The sequence below is a fragment of the Anabrus simplex genome, chromosome 1, assembly GCF_040414725.1.
Source record: "Anabrus simplex isolate iqAnaSimp1 chromosome 1, ASM4041472v1, whole genome shotgun sequence".
Lineage (NCBI taxonomy): Eukaryota > Metazoa > Arthropoda > Insecta > Orthoptera > Tettigoniidae > Anabrus > Anabrus simplex.
Window position 1 is genome coordinate 1147357251 of NC_090265.1, and position 22902 is coordinate 1147380152.

The 22902-nt window shown below is 35.9% G+C and overlaps 1 protein-coding gene across 1 annotated transcript in view; it reads left to right on the forward strand.

Annotated features, from left to right (window-relative positions):
* Window positions 1-22902, forward strand: part of cac (cacophony) — a 778098-nt gene that overhangs the window by 532659 nt on the left and 222537 nt on the right. The window contains 1 exon segment of the mRNA XM_068225468.1: window positions 5013-5153. Within this exon segment, the coding sequence (XP_068081569.1) occupies window positions 5013-5153 (141 nt within the window).

The window sequence follows — 22902 nt, forward strand, 5'->3', positions numbered from 1 at the left end:
GATTATAAAGTTCAGTGTCCAAAAAAAAAAGATGATTTTAATGAGAAATATGATTGATAACAAAATGAACAATTCATTTTTATTGTGAAAACCTTGTCTTAGGGGAGAAAAAATTGGGACTTTTAAATTCAATTTGACATAAGAATTTTCTGTTACAATTTGTGCACTGATATCCCCAGCACACCAAGTGTATAAACATATACCTATACCTAATGTTTTAGTTTACATGACATGACTGGCTTATGATTAAATGATTTGAATATGCAAAATGTTAACCTTCATCTCATGGAGTATTTGATGTGATTTGTTCTTTTATTATTGTTAGCACCCTTGATTGTTTGCCTTGTGTTAACTATTTAGTCTTTGTTTTCCACTCTAGAGTAGTCTCTCTCCAATCCTTGGCAAGTTGCCAGTGGCTGTAGCTGTTCCACTCTGTCCTTCGAAGTCCACTCGATTTATTGCAAGCAATCCTCTTAGTTGCTCATAAAGGAACTAGGTTGGGTGATACAAGTAAATTTAATTTGCAATATTCATGAATCGACCGGCAATTCTACTTTTCATTCTATCTGAGAAGTTAAAATACCTGCCGAATGAATATAAAATATATTTTTTAGTTCTGAAGAATATGAGTAATTCATGGAACTCAGATAAAGATTTTTATAACTTTTAAACATACAAGGCATTCACTGTTGTTTTATAAGATATATTAAATGACATATTAAATACTTTTTGTTGCAGTATGCACAATCACTTTCAATAATATTTCTTGTTTTCTTCATGCTTGAAATCGAGTGGATATGGGTCTACCTACTTACACACATTTCAAGTCTTAGTGTAGTCACCCTGTCTGTGCTATTTCACTATGCCTTTTAGTGCCCTGTAGAGTTCTTCTGCTAGTTTAGTGATTCTGTGTACTTATCTACTGCTATTTCTGAAAATGCCATAAGTCTACATTTCAGTCTTGTGATACATACCAGGGAAATAATTATTTCTATATTCAGTCATAAAATTATTCACTTTTACATTCCTTTCCAAAATTATTAGCCAACCTACATACGTTCAGATTCCAGGGATAGATAAATTACATAGGTACAGTACTACTGAAGAGGTTTAAATATGCCTCATAACAATTTAAATAACAAATGTATATTAATAGCCTACACATGGTAAATGACTACAACTTAGAAGAATGTTTCAGTATTTAGAGTAATTTGAGGAATCTGTAATATATATTTTTGATGAAAAATGAAATAAGTGGACATAATTTTTTATGTCTTAATATAATAATACAGCATTGTAAATTGTCTTACTATAATTCTTTATTCCCTGAAGTGCATCACATTAATTAGATTTTCAACTTGAACTTCTCTGTGCTGTTAGTTCCTCCTTCTAAAACAACACTTTCCTGCAAAATGTTTCTCTTCTTTGCATTATAATGGCATACAAGACTTCTAGCTCCTTTTCCAATAGCTATCTACTTCATATGCTCATTCATAATTTAGCTTTGTCTCATCATCTTATTCAATCTCCATTTGATAAATAATACACATCCCGTAAGATACGTTTTGAAATGAAAAATATGTTGGAGGAAGGACTGGACTGTATCACGTGAGTACTAGTAGCAAGATATATTTGCTTGTCTATTAGACAAGATTCAATTGCTGTGTTACCTAGTTGGTATGGAAATAGCACAGACTGACATGATAATGTACCTTCTCTTTTTGGGTTTTGATAGAAGATAGTGAATATAACACTTCAGCTATGTTACCGGTACTATTTTTTAACACACACAGAGAAAAGTAAAGTAAATGAACTGTTAAGGAACAATATTTTCTTTATTATCATACTCTACTTCGTGAATTTAAGTAATAGTATATTTACTACTTCTATCATTACTCACTTCCTTCTGTACCAAGAAGCAGATTTAGCAACTGGTACAGAAAGACTCTGTCTCCTCAATCTCCTTCAGCTTTATGACAGACAGTAGAATATTTGGAGCATTCAAAGTCTTCAGTATCATTATGTATATATTTATGCAATATTTTAATATAATTAGGAAGATATGTATATGTTATGTATGTACTAACTGTATGCAGAAAGGAAATAGATCTCAGATATCCTATTTTTATCATTCTATATTAGAATTCTGTTCATAAATCTTTTAAGAAATGGTTAATAACATCTTTACTTTATTTTGTATTAAAATTAATACTTTATCAGAAATTCTTAATAAATGATTTAAATCCTTTTATTTAAAACATTGTAAGTAATTGATTTTAATCTTACATAATGAGCAGCAGTTTTCCTCTTTGAGTAACAAGTGCTGATGATCAGATATTGTAATTCAAACATAATGTGGAGCCATACACTTACAAGTCTTACATTCAACAATATGAAACATGTTTGTACTAGTGGTATTTTTGAAATATAGTGAAGGTCTGTGTCATCAGTTCAAAGTTAATTGAATAAGATATGCCAATATGTGTAATGATGAAACAACCTCTTACTCACTCAAAAATCAATTAAAGAAAGTTGATGTGTAGAGAGTATGATAGGCTTGGGTTATTAAGTAATACAACTTGGGAAATAACTGCCTGAATTTAATTTAAATGGGTAAATGAAATAATACCTGTGAACTTCTCGCACTACTGGGAACAGTGATGGGCCACTGGTTCCACTAATGTGAAAATTAAGTATAGGGCCTACAGGGTGAAAAAAGATGAGATGGTTTAATATAGCAAAAACTATACTCAAGTCTATAATTAGAGAAAAATCACTGGTGTTCAAAATGTTAATGATGTTTCACAAAATGAGGTCAGGAGGGGGTAGTGCAGTATTATTAACATGATCTATTATATGAAACAAATCATAAAAAGATAGGAGTATGAACAGGAACATACAATGGGATAAACACAATGACAGATCAGGACTGAAGAGGGAATGATAGAAAAGGAGATGAGGACAAACGGAATCACAAAAGGACAAGGACAATCTTCACATCTTCGTACACTGCTATCTTTAAATAGACAGACCCTCTTGTTATTGATCCCAGTTTTTCTACATACATTTCTTGTCAGCACTTGACGGGCTTGTTTCTGCTTCCCAACTTTGCCTTCAGACTTTCCGTTACTTTCCATTCTGTTCCTTTCCATTATTTATAATGGCCCATTGGGTTATTTTTCTCTTTTGTGTTAGTCCTGTGGCCCTAGTTTTGCCTGTCTTCATCTTTATCCTACTGCCTCTTCCCTTTCCCTGTGTTTTTCTGGCTTTCTTCTTATCTCACACTTCCCATGTCAAGATCGATCTGTCAAGACAGATCCTCAATGAGTGTTGAAGACCATCCTTCTCACAAGCAGAAGTGAGCTTGTTCAAGAAATAAATGTAGAAGAACTGATATCAATATCTCTTTGAAGACAACATTTTTATGTAAATCTGGAAATGGTTCTTTTCTATTGCTTCCTCTTCAATCCTTACCTGTTTATTCTATTATGTATTTCTATTTATGTTCATGTCTCTCTATAAATGACTTGATTGGACACTTGTTTGATCTTTTATATACTAGCCTCTGTGACTTACAGGCTGAGTACTTACTGGTAAACCTTCAAAAAATCTTTAAATAATTCCAGGCTGTGAGTAATGTACTAATGAACACATGTGAAGTATGTTCTGCTTTTCACAAAAGTTCTAATATAGAAAGACCTACTGAGTAATGCATTTAGTCAGGCACTTGCATTCTGTGTTGAAGATTGTAAGATTAAATTCAAGTCCCATCAGTAGACATTCAGTAAATTTACTAACACTTAGAGAACTCCTTTAGTGTTGGTGGTGAATAAGGGGAAGTACAACCAGAAAGTACTGTATCCCTCCTTAGTGCTAAATTCTAGTCCTCAGATTTTAAAACCAACAGTACTATAGTCAAAGGAATAACATTATTTATAGCAACCTGATATAAAAAACAAAAATTCACTAAAATCTACCAACTTGTCTGCTCCAAACTGTAATACTGTCTGTCATCGCTCTTGTAAATTTTAAACTCTAGTCAGCTAGAGCTTAGTATGTTTGGTGTTGTGTTAGTGTTCAACCAGCCATGTGAGTTACCTGTTCTGATGCAGAAAATGGAGATACCCAACTCTCTCTCCATCAGGAAAGGATTGGCTCTCATGTGCTGGTACCTCATGATTGCTTTAGCGGCATACTGCACATATGGTGTAGATCACAATGACATTCAAGATTAGCCCATATAGCGGTGTGGATTCAAGATTGAAATTCATGCTTACATTTGGCGTATATAGCTGACTTCAGAAATTTCCTCTTTCTATTAGAGTGCATCAAAGAAATACGTAATAAATTCTTTATATATCTCGCTGATGATTTTGTTTACCTGGTAGACTAAAATGGTGACTTCCGAAGATGCAATGGGGATCAGGGTAGGGAAACTTCCTATTCAGTTAGTTTCATTTATGTATAAAATGTTTACATATTACTTTACTTCAATGTGAAATATGTATTATAATTGCATGAAAAATATGCTTATGTCCCATCAAAAATATCTTAATTATAAAATGGTTATGCTATCTTTAGTCTTATCATTACAAAATTTATTTTTTAATTTGGCACACATAAAAAATTACATTATTTTAATCAAGAATTCTTTGAATTCTATTTCAAACAGCTTATATTCTGGACTCTTTAAGGGAGGAGGATTTTTTGTACAGTCATTTACTATCATTTTTGACAAATGTATTGACTTCTAAAACCAATACAAAGAATGACAACAGCCTCAGTCAATACTAATAACAGTATTGACTGAGGCTGTTCTCAGACTTTGTAAGTTTTAACTTACTTCTAGAACTATATATTCATACTGGAAGCAAAGCTTGAAGTGTTATGTGTAATGAATGTCATGAGTGATTCACTGCACCTTGTGTTTTGTGCTGGCAAGTAATCAATGTGGGGAGCTCTGTGGTCGTGTTTCATTGGATGTGGCCAGTAACACGGTTCAATTTGTCCAGAAATTGTTCTATGGCGATGCACAGGAGAAATTCATCAACGTGGGTTTCTTGCGCCTGTTCCGGGCTGCACGACTCATTAAGCTGTTGAGGCAGGGCTACACCATCAGGATATTGTTATGGACTTTTGTGCAATCCTTCAAGGTAAATATTTGTGTTCTGAAGGCTCTTATTCATGTGGAACGTATTCTTGCTCAGACTGCAAGTGGAATATGAAGGATACTGGACAAAGAAGCCATTAAATTTTTCCATTTTTAAGATATATGGAGGGATGTTGGGAGTATGTCTTATTTTCTATAGCCAGTGAATTATTTTCTTTGCTTTTGTTAAACCTGCTGAACTGGTGACACTCTGTTGTCAGAAAATCCCCAAGCAGTATTTATGTTATGATTCCTACTTACAAATGAAGGCATATTCTCTCATATCTGGACATATGCACATTTTTGCTTCATGACCACTACTGCCTTGCTCAGATAATCAAGTTATGTTATGGAATTTTATAAGACCTGATGGAAGCTAAATGACAGTCCATGGAATAAACTTTAACTTGCCCACACATTTGTCAATGTCAGTATGTGTATGAAGTTCATTCTGGTATTTTTTAAGTTGACTCCTCATTATAAGAGGTACTTAATTACAATGATACCTGCTTTCTTTTTCTGCATATTTTCCTTATTTATTTATCATCAGAATAATAATAAAGTGTTCCAGAAGAAACTATGGGAATTTTGTGTACTGAACTAGCTTCGTTGACAAATTGGCAATAATACTGTGTTGAGTGTAATACTAGAAAAATAGACACTTAACAAGCTGAAGTGTGTGTGTATGCATGCGCATCTTTTCTGCAGCCTCTAATTGGCAGTTGACTTTAAGGTGACTTCAGCATTATTGTACAGGAAAAGTTTATTGTTTTATTTTGCATGATTTAAAGGGTTCATTGTTCAGTATTCTTCCATAATCCATAAAGCATCTGACAAGATATGATCCCATAACAACCATTCCTCCAGTTTGTATTATCTCAATCTGGAGGATTGGCTGTTAAGTTTGTGGAACACTGGCAGGGAGAAAACACGCTGTATTACTTTTTCCTATGTGTGTTATTTGAACATTCCAACATTCCTTCTTTTTACTATAATAAAAACCTGTATTCACTGCATTCCATCTTTAACCAATAAATTCACTTAGAAATTATTCAGACACTTCATTCTGATATTTTGAAATATATAAATACAGGAATTTAGGATGTCCAACTCATTGGCTGAATGGTCAGCATTGAGGCCTTCAGTTCAGAGGGTCCTGGGTTCGATTCCCGGCCAGGTTGGGGATTTTAATCGCATCTGATTAATTCTTCTGGCCCATGGACTGGGTGTTTGTGTTTGTCTCAACACTTTCCTCTTCATATTTACACAACACACTACACTCAACCACCACAGAAACACGCAATAGTGATTACATTCCTCCATATGGGGTTGTCATCAGGAAGGGCATCTGGCTGTAAAACAGGACCAAATCCACATGTGCGACACAGTTCACACTTGCGACCCGACAGGTGTGGGGAAAAATTAGTAGAAAAGGAAAAAAGAAGAATGTAGGAGATACTGACAGAGCTAAAATTGTGGGAATAAAGAGTCATTATACAATATGTTTATGGCAAGGAATACAAACACATGTTATTATCAGTCAGTGTCAGTAATATAGAATAAGTTTGATCCATAGACCAATTTTTCTTTTGATTCAGAAATCTATTTGTTTTTGTTGAAAGACATTTTGTAATCAAGTTTACACTCTTTACCTGTTTACTGGCTTTTCTTCCATGTTAATTGGTTGGATTTCTGCAAATCTGTAGAATTCAAAAAATGTATTACCTTGTCCTCCTTCAACTTACTAGTATTTTGAACCTGGCATCGATTATCATGAACTCTTATATTCATATTGCAGGTTAATATTTTCTGTAAATCATTCTCTTCCACAGTAATTAAACTGGATCATAACATCTTTTTCTAACAATTCCTTCCACAGAATGTGTTAACAGATTGGTAGCAATACTGTCTCTCCGAGTTTGCTTGAAAGCAGATACATTCATCCAGAATCTGTGATAAATATTGCTACCCCTGGTTTGTTCCTGTTAGCTTTCTTATCTGAGTATTTTGATACCATTTTTATGATGTATGTATGTATGTATGTATGTATGTATGTATGTATGTATGTATGTATGTATGTATGTATGTATGTATGTATGTATGTATGTATGTATGTATGTATGTAATGATTGATTGATTGATTGATTGATTGATTGATTGATTGATTGATTGATTGATTGATTGATTAATCGATCGATCGATCCAACCCTTGGGTCAACTTCATCGATCGTCAATCATCTGCTTCGACTGCTTCAGTAATAACATTTGAATCATGTATCTCTGGGAGTTACAGGTCTTTTCTTGTCACTATGTCAATAGATTGACAGCTTCAGAGGATGGCATAAGTTCTTTGAATGAAGGTAAAAATATGCTAAGTCAAGTCTACTTAAACAAACGGCTTTAAATGAAGTTAAATTTATAAAAAGTAATCTGATAAAAATAAAAATAAAACATAACAGTCGCATGGATTAAATGTTGCTCAAAAATAGCTGAAAAATGAACACATCACTTCTGAATTACTTTACTTGAAATTGAAATGTGTGAGAGGCAAAACCATTATGAAAAGTACAAAAAACCTGATAACCGCAAACTCAGCTTTCAAATAAGACTGTGGGTTAATCCACTTGATCTAGGGGAAATCTTGCTTTCACAGTTAAACTCCAAATTTTCATGTAATTAAGGTTATCTACTGATTTAGGTACCAACACAGGCTATCAAAAAAGCACCAAATGGACCCTTAATTGAATCAAACTAACCTCCAGTTACTTTGGACTGTTATCAGTCATTAAATGCATAGTGATTTAAAAGGTAAATTATAACAATTGAAGGAGGACAATAAAATTGCACCTTCTTATGTCATCACAGGACATCATGAAGTTTATATTTAATAAATGCTCAGATATGCATTAACATCAAAACATGTTTTGAAGGAAACAAATATTGATCAAGAAATAAGTTTTAATTAACATGTTCAGAATGACTGCTCAATATTTACTTTTAAATGTGTAGAGAAGGAACCAGTAATAGCTCAGGAAATATTTTAATTAACGTTTGAATCAATTAATCATTTTACCTTCAGGTTTTGTGAAGTTGCTGAACACTGAAATTATTGAAATAAGCACATGATGTTTATCAACAAGCAAAATAAATGAGGATCTCTTTCTCTTTCTTCTTACACAAATGACATGTCTCCTTAACGTTTTATCAACAAAAGAGAAATGAAACTAAAACAATACCAAATAAAACTTCCACATGTGGATCTTAATAAAATACAGCGGACTCTCAATAATTCATAATCTTCCATGCATTACTGAAAACCTCAAATTATCAGCAGTTTTTCTTTTAAGACTAGTATAAATGAAGTCATTAGTTAAAATATTAAAATGTATGAGCAAACAAAAAAGTCATGATAACATTTTATATTATATTGCAAGACAGAATAGATGAAAATAAATCAGTACAACACAAAATCTGAGCTTTACAAAATGCATGTGGGTTATACCAACAATTCTTCTTATGATGCCATCTCCCTTCAAAGGTTGGCGATCCAATTGATTATAATTACACGCGAAACGGCAGCACGGAAATTTCTATCGACGTATGTCCATACCACCGCCGCAAGTCTTTCAGCCAGGAATTTCTCTGTCTTCCCACAGATCTTTTCCCATCAATCTTCCCTTGAATGATCAGTCGGAGAAGTTCATATCGTTCACACCTCATGATGTGCCCGAGGTAGCTGAGCTTAAGCTCCTTGATGGTTATGAGGAAAAAGTCATCATTTTTTGTTTGTTAGATGATCGTTCATTTTTCCTGAGTTTGGATCATACATTCCTCAATGAAACAATACCTGAGAATGAAAATTCATTTTGGTTCTCCATATAAGAGAGAAGTGTGTCTGTAGGGACACTAGCTTGACTGTGGAAAACTTTCAAGACACAGGTCAGTCTTTGGACGACCAACCAAGAACGAGAAAAGTGATTATGTCAAGCCTATATTTATGCTAACAGAATTATGGTATGATTGCACAACATTATCCAATTTCTTCTCCCTCTGGGTTTCCCAAAGTAATTTTTGGTTCACAGATTCACAAAATATCACCATCTCAAAAAATCATACTCCCAGATTTTTTCTGTACTCCAAGAAGATATAACAGTGAAAGTGTGACTTGTAAATTGTCCTGCTCCATTAAGGGTTGCATCAACTTCAGTCCACACACTTAATGACCTGGTGTTTTTGCTGCCTTTCTGATAATTTACAATTTATACAAATGTTAGTGTTGGAAATTTGCCTGGTAATTTTATAAATTTCTGGCTTTATCATATGCAGAAATGTTCTGATATTCATGATTACCATAAATCAAGTACTGCCAAACCCACAGTTTTCTGAAACTCCTTCCACCTTTCCAAACTTGGAGATTGACGATTTGGATTTACATAGCTGGCCAGTGAGATTACAAAATTACGTGACTCACGACTAAGAAAAATCAATCCTACATTGATTTGAGGATATCGATCACCTGCTTGCTATAAAATAAATATAGCATTCCAAACTTGTGGTGCATACAAATAACATAACTACTGATGCATTGCCTTTAGCCATATAGTTCAGTATGTATGTATGTATGTATGTATGTATGTATGTATGTATGTATGTATGTATGTATGTATGTATGTTAAGTATTCAGCCTGAATGCTGATTGGATCTTCAGCAGTTCCACTATCAGCTGTCATAGATGGCCCATGCATCTTTGAAGAAGTGTACAAGGCAAATGTGGTATGTGGTAGTTTCCCGTTGCTTTCCTCACCAAGCCAAAAGTTGCTGTTACATATTAGTCTGCTAAGTGCACTGAAATTCACACACCAACCGACCCTACGAGCAACATTTTCACATATTTCATTACAAGAGCAAAGGAATAAGGTATAGGCTAGCATTACTAGCATCACTTACACCTTAGTCACTTTCATATAGTCAAAGCCAAGGATGTGACTGAGACAGGTCAGTGAAAGTAACAAATGTTTTCTATCCCATACTAGAAGACGTAGTGCACAGTAAACACTAGATCTTGCTAGCAAAGGCATTTTGTGACATAACAACATGAAATAGACCTTGGGTTGGACGAGCTCATTGAATAGAAATACTAAGAGGAACTTTTTATTTGACTTCTACTTTCCTATCTGCTTCTCATATTTCTGAGCCAAAGTGTAAGTCCATGAACTTTTTAGTTGATTACCTCTTACTTATTTCTGTCAGTATTAGCTAGACTGTAAGTCCATGCACTCACATATGCCTCTCCCAGTCATTGTGTTCTCTCTGCCAGTGGTTCACTATATAATCCATTGTATTCTCTCCAGTAAGCTTAACAGAACAGAGTGAAATAAATATGCAGCAAGAATATTACTTTGTACAAAATATTAACATGAAGAGCAAAGAAATGGCCCAGAACACTATGATGTTTAAATTAAAAACTGGGTTCCAGTGTAAATAAGGTAACCATTGTTATTTTGTTATAATATTGAGTTGTTTTCTTTACAAGAAAATTAAGTATAATTTTCAGATGTGTTGCTAGTCCAGCTAATAACTGGTTATGGGATGTGAGAATTCATTAATATTTATATTTTCTAAGTGATTATTTTCAGTGATGTGTTTGAGAGATTAGATTTAGCAGAGTAACAATTTTGGAAATATTGTATAGGATTTGTTGCCACAGAACAATCAGGTTACTGAAAAGTCGGAATATTTTTATGACGTTAATGAAAAGTATATTATTTATTCAATTGTTACATCATTTCTAGGCTGCTTTTTATGATGAAAATAGTTCAGAGAGCAGGTTGATTTTGACATATAGTTGAAAGAATTTCTATAAATAGTTGTTGTAGTAGGTTTATAGAGTCAAAAATACTTTTTGAAATAAATAGTTGAATGAATTAACTATAATACTGATACACCAAAGTAATATATTACCGTTTTTATGATGTATAAATCTTAAACCTAAATTAGATGTTAACATCACCTTATATGATGTTTTAAGAGTAGTCTAAAATCTATATAATACTAAAGGTGGGTATCATGCTTTTCATATGGTCACAAAGTTGTTTAGGTATGGGGCAATGAAAATTATAACAACATAGTAATGAATCAAAATCAACTGATCTTCATCTATAAATGAATCTATACTGTGAAATAATATATTATTGTTCATTATTATATCTTTTCTGATTTTTAATTTGTTTATTTATTTGATTTGATTATAAGACCATTAGACCTCTACAGTAGAATGATGACCCCTCAGTGAAGGGCTAAAATTCATCATTCATTGTCTGTTCTCCTGTTAGGGTGGCTGCAAAGATCACTTATCTCCTGTTAGACATGGTCTAATTTAGACCTTAGTAGTAGATACAAAATAACTTCAGAAGTGGAAACAGCATTATTATAATAAGGTATCTCTGAGAATCCTAGCAAGCAACAGGCTGCTCTTCAGATACTGAGGGCCGGTATTAAATCTCACCCAGTTAGACACCATTAAAATGGAACAATCATTATTTTGACATTGAAGTTAAGACCATCATTTTGACATTGAAGTTAAGATTGAAGAACTTGTTAAATTCATGAGGGAGGAGGACACTGTCAACCTTGGGCTAAGTGAAAAACGACAAACACATTAGCTAACTGGCTGTTGATATAGTGATCATTGGTATGGGTCCTGCATTTTTTCATTGGAATCTCTGGGATGTACTTTTCATTTAAAAAATCCCACATGCAATTGTTGGGATGGGCGATTTTGGACTAATTGGATGGAAAACAGAGAGAGGACATTGCAAGAGAGATTTATATTGTTTTTACAACAGAAAGGCTGGAAGCCAGAAATGGAGTAGTATGATCTTGAGAAAGGATGCCAAGAAATATATGGAATTATGAAACTGATTAGATCATTATATTACAATTTAGTTGGAAAAGGGGAAATATGTAGGAGATGTAGGAGAATGTCCAGCACATAAGAGGAAAGGCTCATTGGGCTCTGCAAAGCTTTTCATTTGAAACTAATGTCAACACACTTCAAGAAACTCCCGAGAAAATCAAAGGCATGGGTATCTCTAAATCCCGAACTAGGGGTATTCCAATTGGATTATATAGCGTTAACAAGTAAAAACTCAAAGGAGATGATGCACATCAAGTGATTAGAAATGGTGAATTTGATTCAGACCACTATCTCTCTAAAGTTAAAATCTGTTTTCTCCCAGTAGGACAAAAGAGAGACTCACCTAAAATGATGAGATACAACACTAAACAAATAAACGTCAATGAAGACATCATTAGAAATTTCAGGGACAAAATCCGCACCAGCAGAAAGGGGAACTGCCAAGAATTATGCACAAGAATCAATGACACTGCAAAGAAAACACTCAGACAGGCTAGAAGGAAAAGAGAAACAGGCTGGAATGAAGAATGTGAGTAAGCTCTCAGAGAGATGTCCAAGAAGTGGAGAAAATGGAAATGCTTCAGAGAAAAGGAACACATGGAACAATTCAGGTAACAGATGAAAAGAACAATGAGGATATTTCAAAGTACTAAACGATCATTTGAAAGAGCTCCTGGAAAAGTTACAGGCTGATTTTCTCAAGAACAATTCGAGAGACTTCTATTGGACTTTCAAGAACAAACTCAAAAGATACCAAACACCAAGTTTGAACGTAAGAAAGGAACGGGACAAATTCAGACTGAACAATCAACAAAACTGTGAGATATTAGCTAGATACTTCTACAGTCTCTTGAATTGTCCTTTCTGAGTCTCCAAACTAAAATTTTCAGACACACCAGAAAACTCAGAAGACGAACCATCAAGAAAGGAAGCCCTTGAAAACCTCAAAAACAACAGGGCAAGTGAAGAATACTTGATAGTGGAAGAAATGTTGAAATGTGCAGAACCAGAAATCTTAGATGATCTTCACCAAATCATCAAGGAAATCTGGGAGAAGGAGAAAATCCAGAAGAATGGAAAATAGCACTTATCTATCCGCTGCATAAGAAGTGCTTATCCTGGAAACAGGATGTCAACAACTATAGGGGCATGTCCCCTCCTCCTGATCACCTATAAAATCCTTTCAAAACTGCTTTTTAATAGAATAGAGGTGAGTCTGGATGAACAACTAGGGGAATACCAAGCAGGGGTTTAGGAAAGTCCGCTCCTATATAGAACAAATATTCAACCTGAAGTCAATACTATGTCACAGAATGTAGAGTGGTAAGAAAATTGTGGTGTTGTTTCTAGATTTCAAAAAACCTTTGATTCGGTGGACAGAGAGACCTTGGATAAAGTCATTAGGAAATTGGGAGTCAAAACCAAATTGAAAAATATAATCAAAGAGACCCTAACAGGCACAACCTCCATGGTAAAATTCTTCGGTCATCTGTCACAGTCATTTGAAATCAAGAGAGGCATGAGGGAAGACGTTAGACTATTCCCGCTCCTATTCAACTACAACCTAGAGAAGGTGGTGAGAATATGGAACTTATAACTTGAGCATCAAGGGATAATCCCAATCTGTCTAGGGAGAAAATCAGGAGGGATTAAAGTCAACTGCCTGGCTTTGACTGACCACTTTGCTATATAATCAGAAAGTCCTGAGGTGGTGGCCATCCAGATTAACCTCTTGGAAAGAATCATTAGCCAAACAGGACTGAGGATCTCAGCAGAAAAGACCAAATTCATGAGGAACATCAGAGATGGGCTAAAATTCCTGGAAACAGAGATAGGACGGATAGAAAGGGTCAAGAAGTTCTAGTACCTTGACGAGACCATACAGGAGAAAGGACTAGAAAAGGCTTCAGTGGATGATCAGATATCAAAAATGGAGAGAGCATCTGGCTTGATGAAAAACAAATACAATAAGAAGCGCTTATCCTGGAATACCAAAATAAAACATTACAATGTGGTCAAAACAGAATGCCTGTATGCCAGTGAATGTCTCTCCATAAACTACAACCTGGAGAAGCTAGAGGTCTTGCAAAGAAGAATCCTTAGAAAAATTATGGGAGCTGTCCAAAGTGAAAGTTGATGGGAACTTCAGAGCAATAAAGAAGTTTGCCGGAAGGTGGAAAGAATCTTGGAGACCATGAAGAAAAGGAGATTGACGTTTCTCGGCCATCTGTACAGAATGACCGCAAACAGGCTTGCCAAACAGATATTTTGATTACTTCTGGAGGAAAAAGACCACTGCAGCATGGATTAGGAAATGAAGAAGGATATGGAAAGGTTAAACATCTCGGAGGTCCAACCGTTAGAAAGGAATAGAACTAAGAAGACCGGAAGAGCCTGGACAGAGGAACAATGGAAGCAGGCCAGTGAACACATGAAGGAGTATTGGACACAGAAAAAACTCTGCACCAAGAGAAAGAAATAAAGTTGTAGCATGATCCTAAATGGTCCATTCACTTGTAAAAAGAAAAAAAAGTAGATGGATTGCAGTTATTTCCCATGTTGATAAATATCACGGAATGTATAGAAAGAATTAGAGAAAATATAGAAATTCAACTACAAAACAAATAGTTTGATTTTGAATTGAAAGATCAATGGGAAGACCCATTTTTATTATTGGACAAAATATGATAATAGGATATGATAATTATGTTTATTGATTAAGATAAGAGGCATATGATAGGATCTCAAGTTTGGAACAGGATTGGAAAAGGAACCAAAGTGGTAGAGCCATTAAACTGGTATAGGCTTTCAGGGTTATTTTTGAGATATTAGGCTACATTAACATTTTAAATATGTTGACATTTTAACTACTGCATAGAAGTGAGAAGGCTAGGTGACAGCACTAGTGTAGCTTGCCTGTCTCTCGGATTGTTTTCACTGCACAGTGTGACCCAGTGCAACCATTCTTATATTTGTATTATATCTAGCAATGGTCACCATACTGCGCTAATCTGTTGCTCCTCTCTTCGTTGAAACTGTTGTCATCCTTCACTATCTCAACAGCTTCTTGGTTGTGTTGTGTATGATACTGTTGAATGGTAATCAGAACCATTTTCTCAAATCTGATTTTTTGATCGAGGAAATAGCATGCTCTACTACCACAGATTTTTCTGATTTTATGAGGTACGGTAACTATGACACATTTTTTGAACATGGTGTTAATGCTGCATTTAGCAGTTCTGATAAAAACCTTCCTGTATTAACAGAGAATGTTCTGGAGACATGTTCCTAAGGGTTTTCCTTGTGAGTTTAAAGGTTGGTGTTAATGTTAAGATGCACTCAAATCTTCTCAATCTTCTTGTGATTGTGAAGATATGTGGAAAGAGTATTTTTCTCGTATATGTCTTTCTCCTCAGATTGTGGAGGAACTCTGCATCCCCCTTTATTTCATTTTTACTGTATCTGTTAGCTTGCAAACCCAAGAAGAGATGCTCCATTTCACTCTGGTACAGATATGGTTGACATAATCTCTTAGCTCACTCAAACAGTGTGTCTTTCATTGCCACCTGTTTCTGCTTAGAGTGATTACTAGATTCCTTATTGAGATATCAGTTGAAATGTGAACTGTAAGCTGCGCAAGGCCTACAGTTTCATGGCTCTCAAGAAGTGGTAAACACTAAGTACAGCTACAGAAAAATAAAGAACTGAGTAAAATGAACACAAGGAATGCCAGTGGTGAGGTTTGATGTATCAGGTAAAATAACTCTGAATCAGAACTGCTATAGTTATTTAAAAAAAAAAAAAAGAATGAGCAAATGGTACTGTATGTTCATTGCATTTAATATATTTTTTGGACTTAATTGTAATTATTATCAAGGTATAATTCACCTCCCAAGTAGATATAAACCCTGTGGATGCTCACAACAAATATTACATCTATAGGTTCGGTTGTTTCTGAGAAAAGTTTACCTATGAGAAACTTATACAATACCATGTGCTTATTCCGTTTTGAGTCACTGTACATGATTTCTTCACATTTTAAGCTTGGGTAATCAAAATGTATACAGCATCTTAAGTTTTCTGTTCCATTTACAAATTGCTTTCCAATATTTTCAAGAATGTTATAGTTTAATTTTATGTATTATATCTGCCACATTTATATTTTGTTAATAAATAAATAAATGAACTATTCAGTGACAGATTAGCTATCTGCTACTAAACAGCATAGCCTTTCATACAACAAATTTCAGTGCTATCAACCTACTGTTTATCTTAGTGAGTAAAACTTTTTAATATTTAGTGATTTCACCTCTAAAAATCTATCACAAATTGTGATCAAAGTGGGAGATAATGACTGTTCATATGCATTTGTTTCCTAAGTGCAGTGAGGAAATGTTTGTGCTTTCTTCCTCACAAGTACGTCCAGGAATGGACATGTTTCTCTCTCTCCACAGTGAACTAAATTTTGAGATGAATACCATTGAAATGTTAAGGAAACTCGAGCAGCCTTACTGTGTGGCCATAGGACAAAAGTGTCATCCATGTAGCAGTACCTGCCATCTCCCATGTGGATTTCTGAAAATTCTCCACGTTGAATTAGTGACAACCAGACAAGGTTGACGTACCAGTTAAAATAACTCTGAATCAGAACTGCTATATTTATTCAAAAAAAGAATGAGCACTTTATGTTTGTTGCATTTAATATTTCTTCAGACTTAATTGTAATTATTATCAAAATATAATTCACCTCTCATGTACACTAGTGTCCAAATGTTACTCATAAGTTATGAGTAAGCAGGGCAACAGGAAATAGACCGCAAATCGCATGACATATGCATCTACCAACCTTATGTGTTCCTTCTGTATAGGAACGGAGTGTTCCCTGCTTTGACTAGCGATGTAACCGCATGGTAAACACAGCCCATGCCTGCGCCCTATATTGCCTCAGTCGTGTTTGTTCTGTTATAGTGTGTGGAGCATAGTCTTGTGGTGAACGTGACAACATAACAGCACAACGACGCCATTTGGACCCTGTTTTGCAGGGTAGAATACTCGGCCGCCTGGAAACAGTCCAGACACAGATCGAAGTCGCCATATCCTTGAATGTGCCACAAAGTGTCATTTCCAGGCTTTGGAGACGAGTAACTACCCCACAGCAGGACCAATATCTGGCCTTACCCGCCCGACGAAATCAGAGTGACCTGCAAGACAATTGTCGGCAGAGCTTACATCCGTCTCAGGGGTTGCCGTTTCCCAGCAAACTGCGTACCAGAGGCTCAGAAGAGCAGGGCTGTTTTACCCGACGTCCAGCGGTGAGTGTCCCGCTCAATCCAGCACGGAGACTGTGGAGCTGTCAACATCAAAACAAGACCATGAATGAATGAATGAAGTCATGTGCTCTTCACAGATGAATCCCACTTCAGTTTGCAGAACGATTCCCATCACACATTAATCTGGAGAGAACTAGGTAGCCGATACAACCACAGGAACATCGTGGAATGGGACCAGTATGATGGTGGTGGTGGCGTCATGGTGTGGGGTGGCATCATGTTGAATGGCCGTACGGACCAGCATATTTTCGTGGGTGGTCCGAGGAACACTGTTAATGCTTGGAGGTACAGGGATGAGGTACTGAGGCCACATGTTCAACTCTTCAGAGGTGCAGTTGGTCTGGACTTCCTCTTAATGGACGATAATGCCCGACTGCACCGCGCTGGTCTGGTGGATGAATTTCTGGCTGGGGAAGACATTCATCGCATGGACTGGCCAGCGAGGTCTGCGGATCTGAATCCTATAGAACATGTGTGGGATGCATTGGGGAGGCGAATTGCATCCCGTCAGCCTCCACCAAGGACCCTCCAAGACTTTCGCAATACCCTTTCGGAGGAATGAGATCAACTGCCACAAGAGCTCTTGGACCTTCTGATAGAGAGCATGACATGTCGCTGCGAAGCATGTGTGGCCGTTAGGGGTAACCATACACCCTATTAACAGCATATTTTGTTGTGTAAGACATTGCCAAGTTTTGTTAGTTGTTCTCAAAGGTGTACCTTAGTTATCAGAACCTTTCTGACTCTGTTTTTTTGGATAAATTATGTGACATATGGTGTGTGATTCAGCTTCCACTTTGTCGTTCTCTATATGCGATTTTCTATTTTACGCAATAAAAATATCACACGAGAACACTTTTACGTATTTCTAAAAAACAACTTTATTATCGCTACGAACTTATCCTGTCAGATGAAGAAGACATTCAGTGCCTCTCATAGAATACAAAAAAAACAATCGCTCTCTAAAACAATCTACATAGAATTTATACATGTTTTACATCAGAGATCTAATGGTGCTGTTCCTTGACGCCATATTGGAAGTCTGTGTGTCCGTACGTCCGTTGCTATGTTAACCAGGTTAAGCATATGCACGTTATACGTCCATGGACACGAAACATAAATATAATAACATAATACTTTCGGCTCATCGTAAAACTCAAAATAAGAGTATTGAAGGTTTTATCCTAATTAGGATATCTGTCCTACGACAATTATCCCCCCCTAAAACCTTCAATACTGATTCCGGACCTTCTCTTCTCCAGGTCCCAAATTACAACTAGTCGTCTTGTTATCTATGTCTTCAGCTATTCCATCCTCCAGAACAGGTATCAGTATATGTTGATCCTCTCCGAAGTCCGTTCTCCTCCGGGACCCCCTAGAGAGTGCCCACTCTCCGGTCCCTCCGCTATCCTGTAGGGGTCGAGATAACATCTTCTCCTTGAGAAACCTCACTGCCATTTCAGTCGTCTTTTTTCTTTTTCTTGGAAGATTCACCTGTTGTATCTTCTGGGCATTTCTCACCATCCTTCTCACTTTTTTTCTTATTTTCCGCTGTTTTACTATCTGATTGATCCTTCTCTCCAGATGCCTTTCAGGACCTTGCTTCTTTTTCAGAATCTTTCTTGCCAACTTTTTCTGATGAAGTCTCTCAGCCTCTTTTCTAAGAAATCTTATCTTCACGATAACGTACATATCGCCATAAGCGTGCCCTTGAGTGATAATGGATGGTTAGAACACTCTCTTGTTCTTCATACAGTGACAAGTAGGTACGACACCAATCATAGTAATACACCCCCACCATCCGGGCATATTCAGCACCTATGGTTTCAGTTTTGTCTTTAGATTTGGGTACTATTTCATTCTCTTCTTCTCCCCCGGCTTTCTTTTCAGCTTTTCCATCTCCTCCGCTTTTTCCTTCCTTACTACCAACAGAACCTACTGAATCAAGAATCATAAAGTTGACAAGGTTGAGCTCCTTTTCGTCATCTTTTCCACCACTCTCTTCATCGTCACTCTTGGATTTGTCGGCCAAGAGAGCCTTGAACTTGATGTGATCTAAGGAACACAGATGATGTTCATAAGACATTAGTGTATTGAATCTTTGTTTACACACCCGGCAATATGGATTCAAGAATTTCACCATATTCTCATGATCCTCAGAAGTCATGTGTGTTGATTTGGGTTGCTTGTAATTGAGCTTACAAATGGCACAGAACTTCGTTCTATCAGACAGTGTATGCCGGAACTCTTCAGTTTCCTCTAGCTTGCGGTGCTTTTGACGTTGATTCATACGCATTCGCTGCAAGGTCTGCTTATGTAATAATGATTGTTTCCTCATGGCATTTATGTGTTTAGGTGAATAGAGGTGCATTTTGTACTCCTGTACTGTGTCACATTGTATTAAGCAATGAGGACAGGACAGATCATACGCAGGTTTCTTTCGTTGATCTTCTTCAGTTGCAGAATGAGCATCAAAATCTTGATCTTTTGCATTGTTAGCATCTGAAATGGTTTTCTCTTCGTCTTTCTTCTCCTTGACTTCGTTTTCCAAGGTGTTCATATCACTTACTACTTTATCTACCGGTACATCTAATTCTACGCTGTTGTTTTGGTCATTAATTTTGGAAATATCCTCTTTCAGATCTCTTACCAAGGAATCGATTCGGCCTTTTATCTCCCGAGCCTGGGCCTCGATTTTCCTTTCGAGTTTTTCAGATTGTATCCCAATCAAAGTAGTTAATTGCGTAAGCATCATGCCTACCCGGTCGTTGGCTTCCTTCTCCGAGACAACTTCAAAATCGAAACTACCTGGGTCTTCCTCATTTTCTATCAGATCCCGGCGTAGTCTCTCTTGTAGTTCCGACTTGCTCCCATCCGTCGGTAATCCTCGGGATATCAGCGCCTTTCGTAAAATCACGACGGTCATTTGATCAATCTTCATCATTAAACTTCGAAAGTCCTGTCACGGTCGCCAATTTGTCGTTCTCTATATGCGATTTTCTATTTTACGCAATAAAAATATCACACGAGAACACTTTTACGTATTTCTAAAAAACAACTTTATTATCGCTACGAACTTATCCTGTCAGATGAAGAAGACATTCAGTGCCTCTCATAGAATACAAAAAAAAACAATCGCTCTCTAAAACAATCTACATAGAATTTATACATGTTTTACATCAGAGATCTAATGGTGCTGTTCCTTGACGCCATATTGGAAGTCTGTGTGTCCGTACGTCCGTTGCTATGTTAACCAGGTTAAGCATATGCATGTTATACGTCCATGGACACGAAACATAAATATAATAACATAATACTTTCGGCTCATCGTAAAACTCAAAATAAGAGTATTGAAGGTTTTATCCTAATTAGGATACCTGTCCTACGACAACTTTTTCAGCAATCCGTCTGACATTCCTATCAGGCGGCATGGCCTCGTTTAGTGATTATGCTTAACTTTTGGACACTAGTATAGATATAAACCCTATGGATATCCACAACAAACATTACATCTATAAGTTCAGTTGGCAACCACATCAGTTTATTCATTTTATAACATTGTCTTTTCAGTTTTAATAACCATTCCTGATTTGTAATGAGAAACATGAGTGGGTAATGTTGCTGCAACTTTGACTACACTTTATTTATTTAGCATATGGCATAACAAACATTACTAACATATAAATGGGAGAAGAAAGGAAGAAGTTACAAACTAATTTCTAAATTAATGTACGGTATTGTAGGGTCTGTAGCAGCATCCAAGAAATCCACAAAATTTCCCGAGTAGGAAGATCCAGGACATTTCTCAACAATATGCCTGATAGTTTGTTGGTGAAATTCACATTTGCATATTGGGCTTAGGATTTCCTCCACTCATACAACAGATCAGCATATCTACCATGATATGTTCTGATCCTGTTCAACATTGACCACGTTCTTCAAGGAAAATTTGGAGTGCTGTATTTAATACTGCCTGTGAGAAAACTATGCAGTTGTGATGGAGTGCTGTTAATCCATTCTTGTTTGCAGGCTAGATTGATATGGAAGTTATTGTCTACCAGGTTTTCAGCTGCCCTGATTGGAGAATATCTGCTTTCTTCAGTGCCTGCAGTGTCATTAAGCATAAGGAGATCAGGGTTGGCTGTTATCTTCTTATACACTGACCAGAGCAATGTTTCTGTTGGAGGTGAGGTGGAGGAATATGACTCAAGGCTGGCAGCTAGAATGTTAGAGTGGATTTCACTGTACCTGTAATGATTCACATAGTTTAATTCGGTTGGACATTGATCAGTTTTGCATGATACCTCTCCAGCCAAACGGGGTAACAGTATTCTCCCATAGTGTAGACAAGGCCAAGAGCTGGTGATCTCAAGATGGAAGCTGTAGAATGCCATGTGGTTCCACATAGCTTTTGAATGATGTTATAACAAGATTTCAGTTTTATTGCTTTCCTGGTTAGGTGTTCTTTCAAAGACAACATTTTGTCAGGTGTAATCCTAAGAAACTTTTCATATTTATTTTTAACTAGTTAATTGTTCTCAGACTGAATGCTCTATTCAGTTCACAGTTGGCGAACTTGTTGCTTAGGTGAAAACATTCTGTTTCAGTTTTAGAAAGTTAAGCTTAAGTCTCTATTGTCAAAAAATACTTTACTAAAACAGCTATGTCCTCCATTAAGATATTCTTGGTGACTCCATAAATTTATGTTGTGTTGCTATTGCCCATTCTTTTGCATACCCAAACTTCTTGGAGTGTGTTTCCAGCATATCAGCTATATATAAACTAAAGACTAGAGGGACCAGTAATGAACTTGGGAAAACTATTATTAAGAGTCCTGTGATCACTGATGGCATTTCTCATGATTTCTTAGAATGGTTTGTCAGTCAGCATGTTGCTAAGCAGTTCTAATTCTTTTTTAAGGCAGCACACACAGCAATTTATAAATCATACCCTGTATCCAGACAATTGCAGTTCTAAGAAATTCACCAATGATTTTGAAGACATACAATATTTTATCATCAATATACTTTGTCATTATGGCAGCCTCCTCATTGGGGAAGTTTTAATAATAATAATAATAATAATAATAATAATAATAATAATAATAATAATAATAATAATAATAATAATAATAATAATAATAATAATAATACAGTAATAATAATAATAATAATAATAATAATAATAATAATAATAATAATAATAATAAATTTAATTAATTAATTAATTAATTATGCTTCTGGAAACCAGCTTCTACATAGGTTGTGAATGAGAGAACCTGTTTGCTCAGCTATGATTTGGACAAAATCCAGCTTATTCAGCAGGTATATTTCTAAGTATTTCAGCATTGATTCCGTTGTGTAACATTTTCTCAAGTAACCTATAAACCATATCTAGGAGAGCTATTGCATGATACCTCTGAGGCCTTTTGGCTGGTTGGCTTGGTTTTAGGATGGCAATAATCTTTGTAAGTTTTAGAATTCATGAAATTTAGCCTGTGTCTGGAG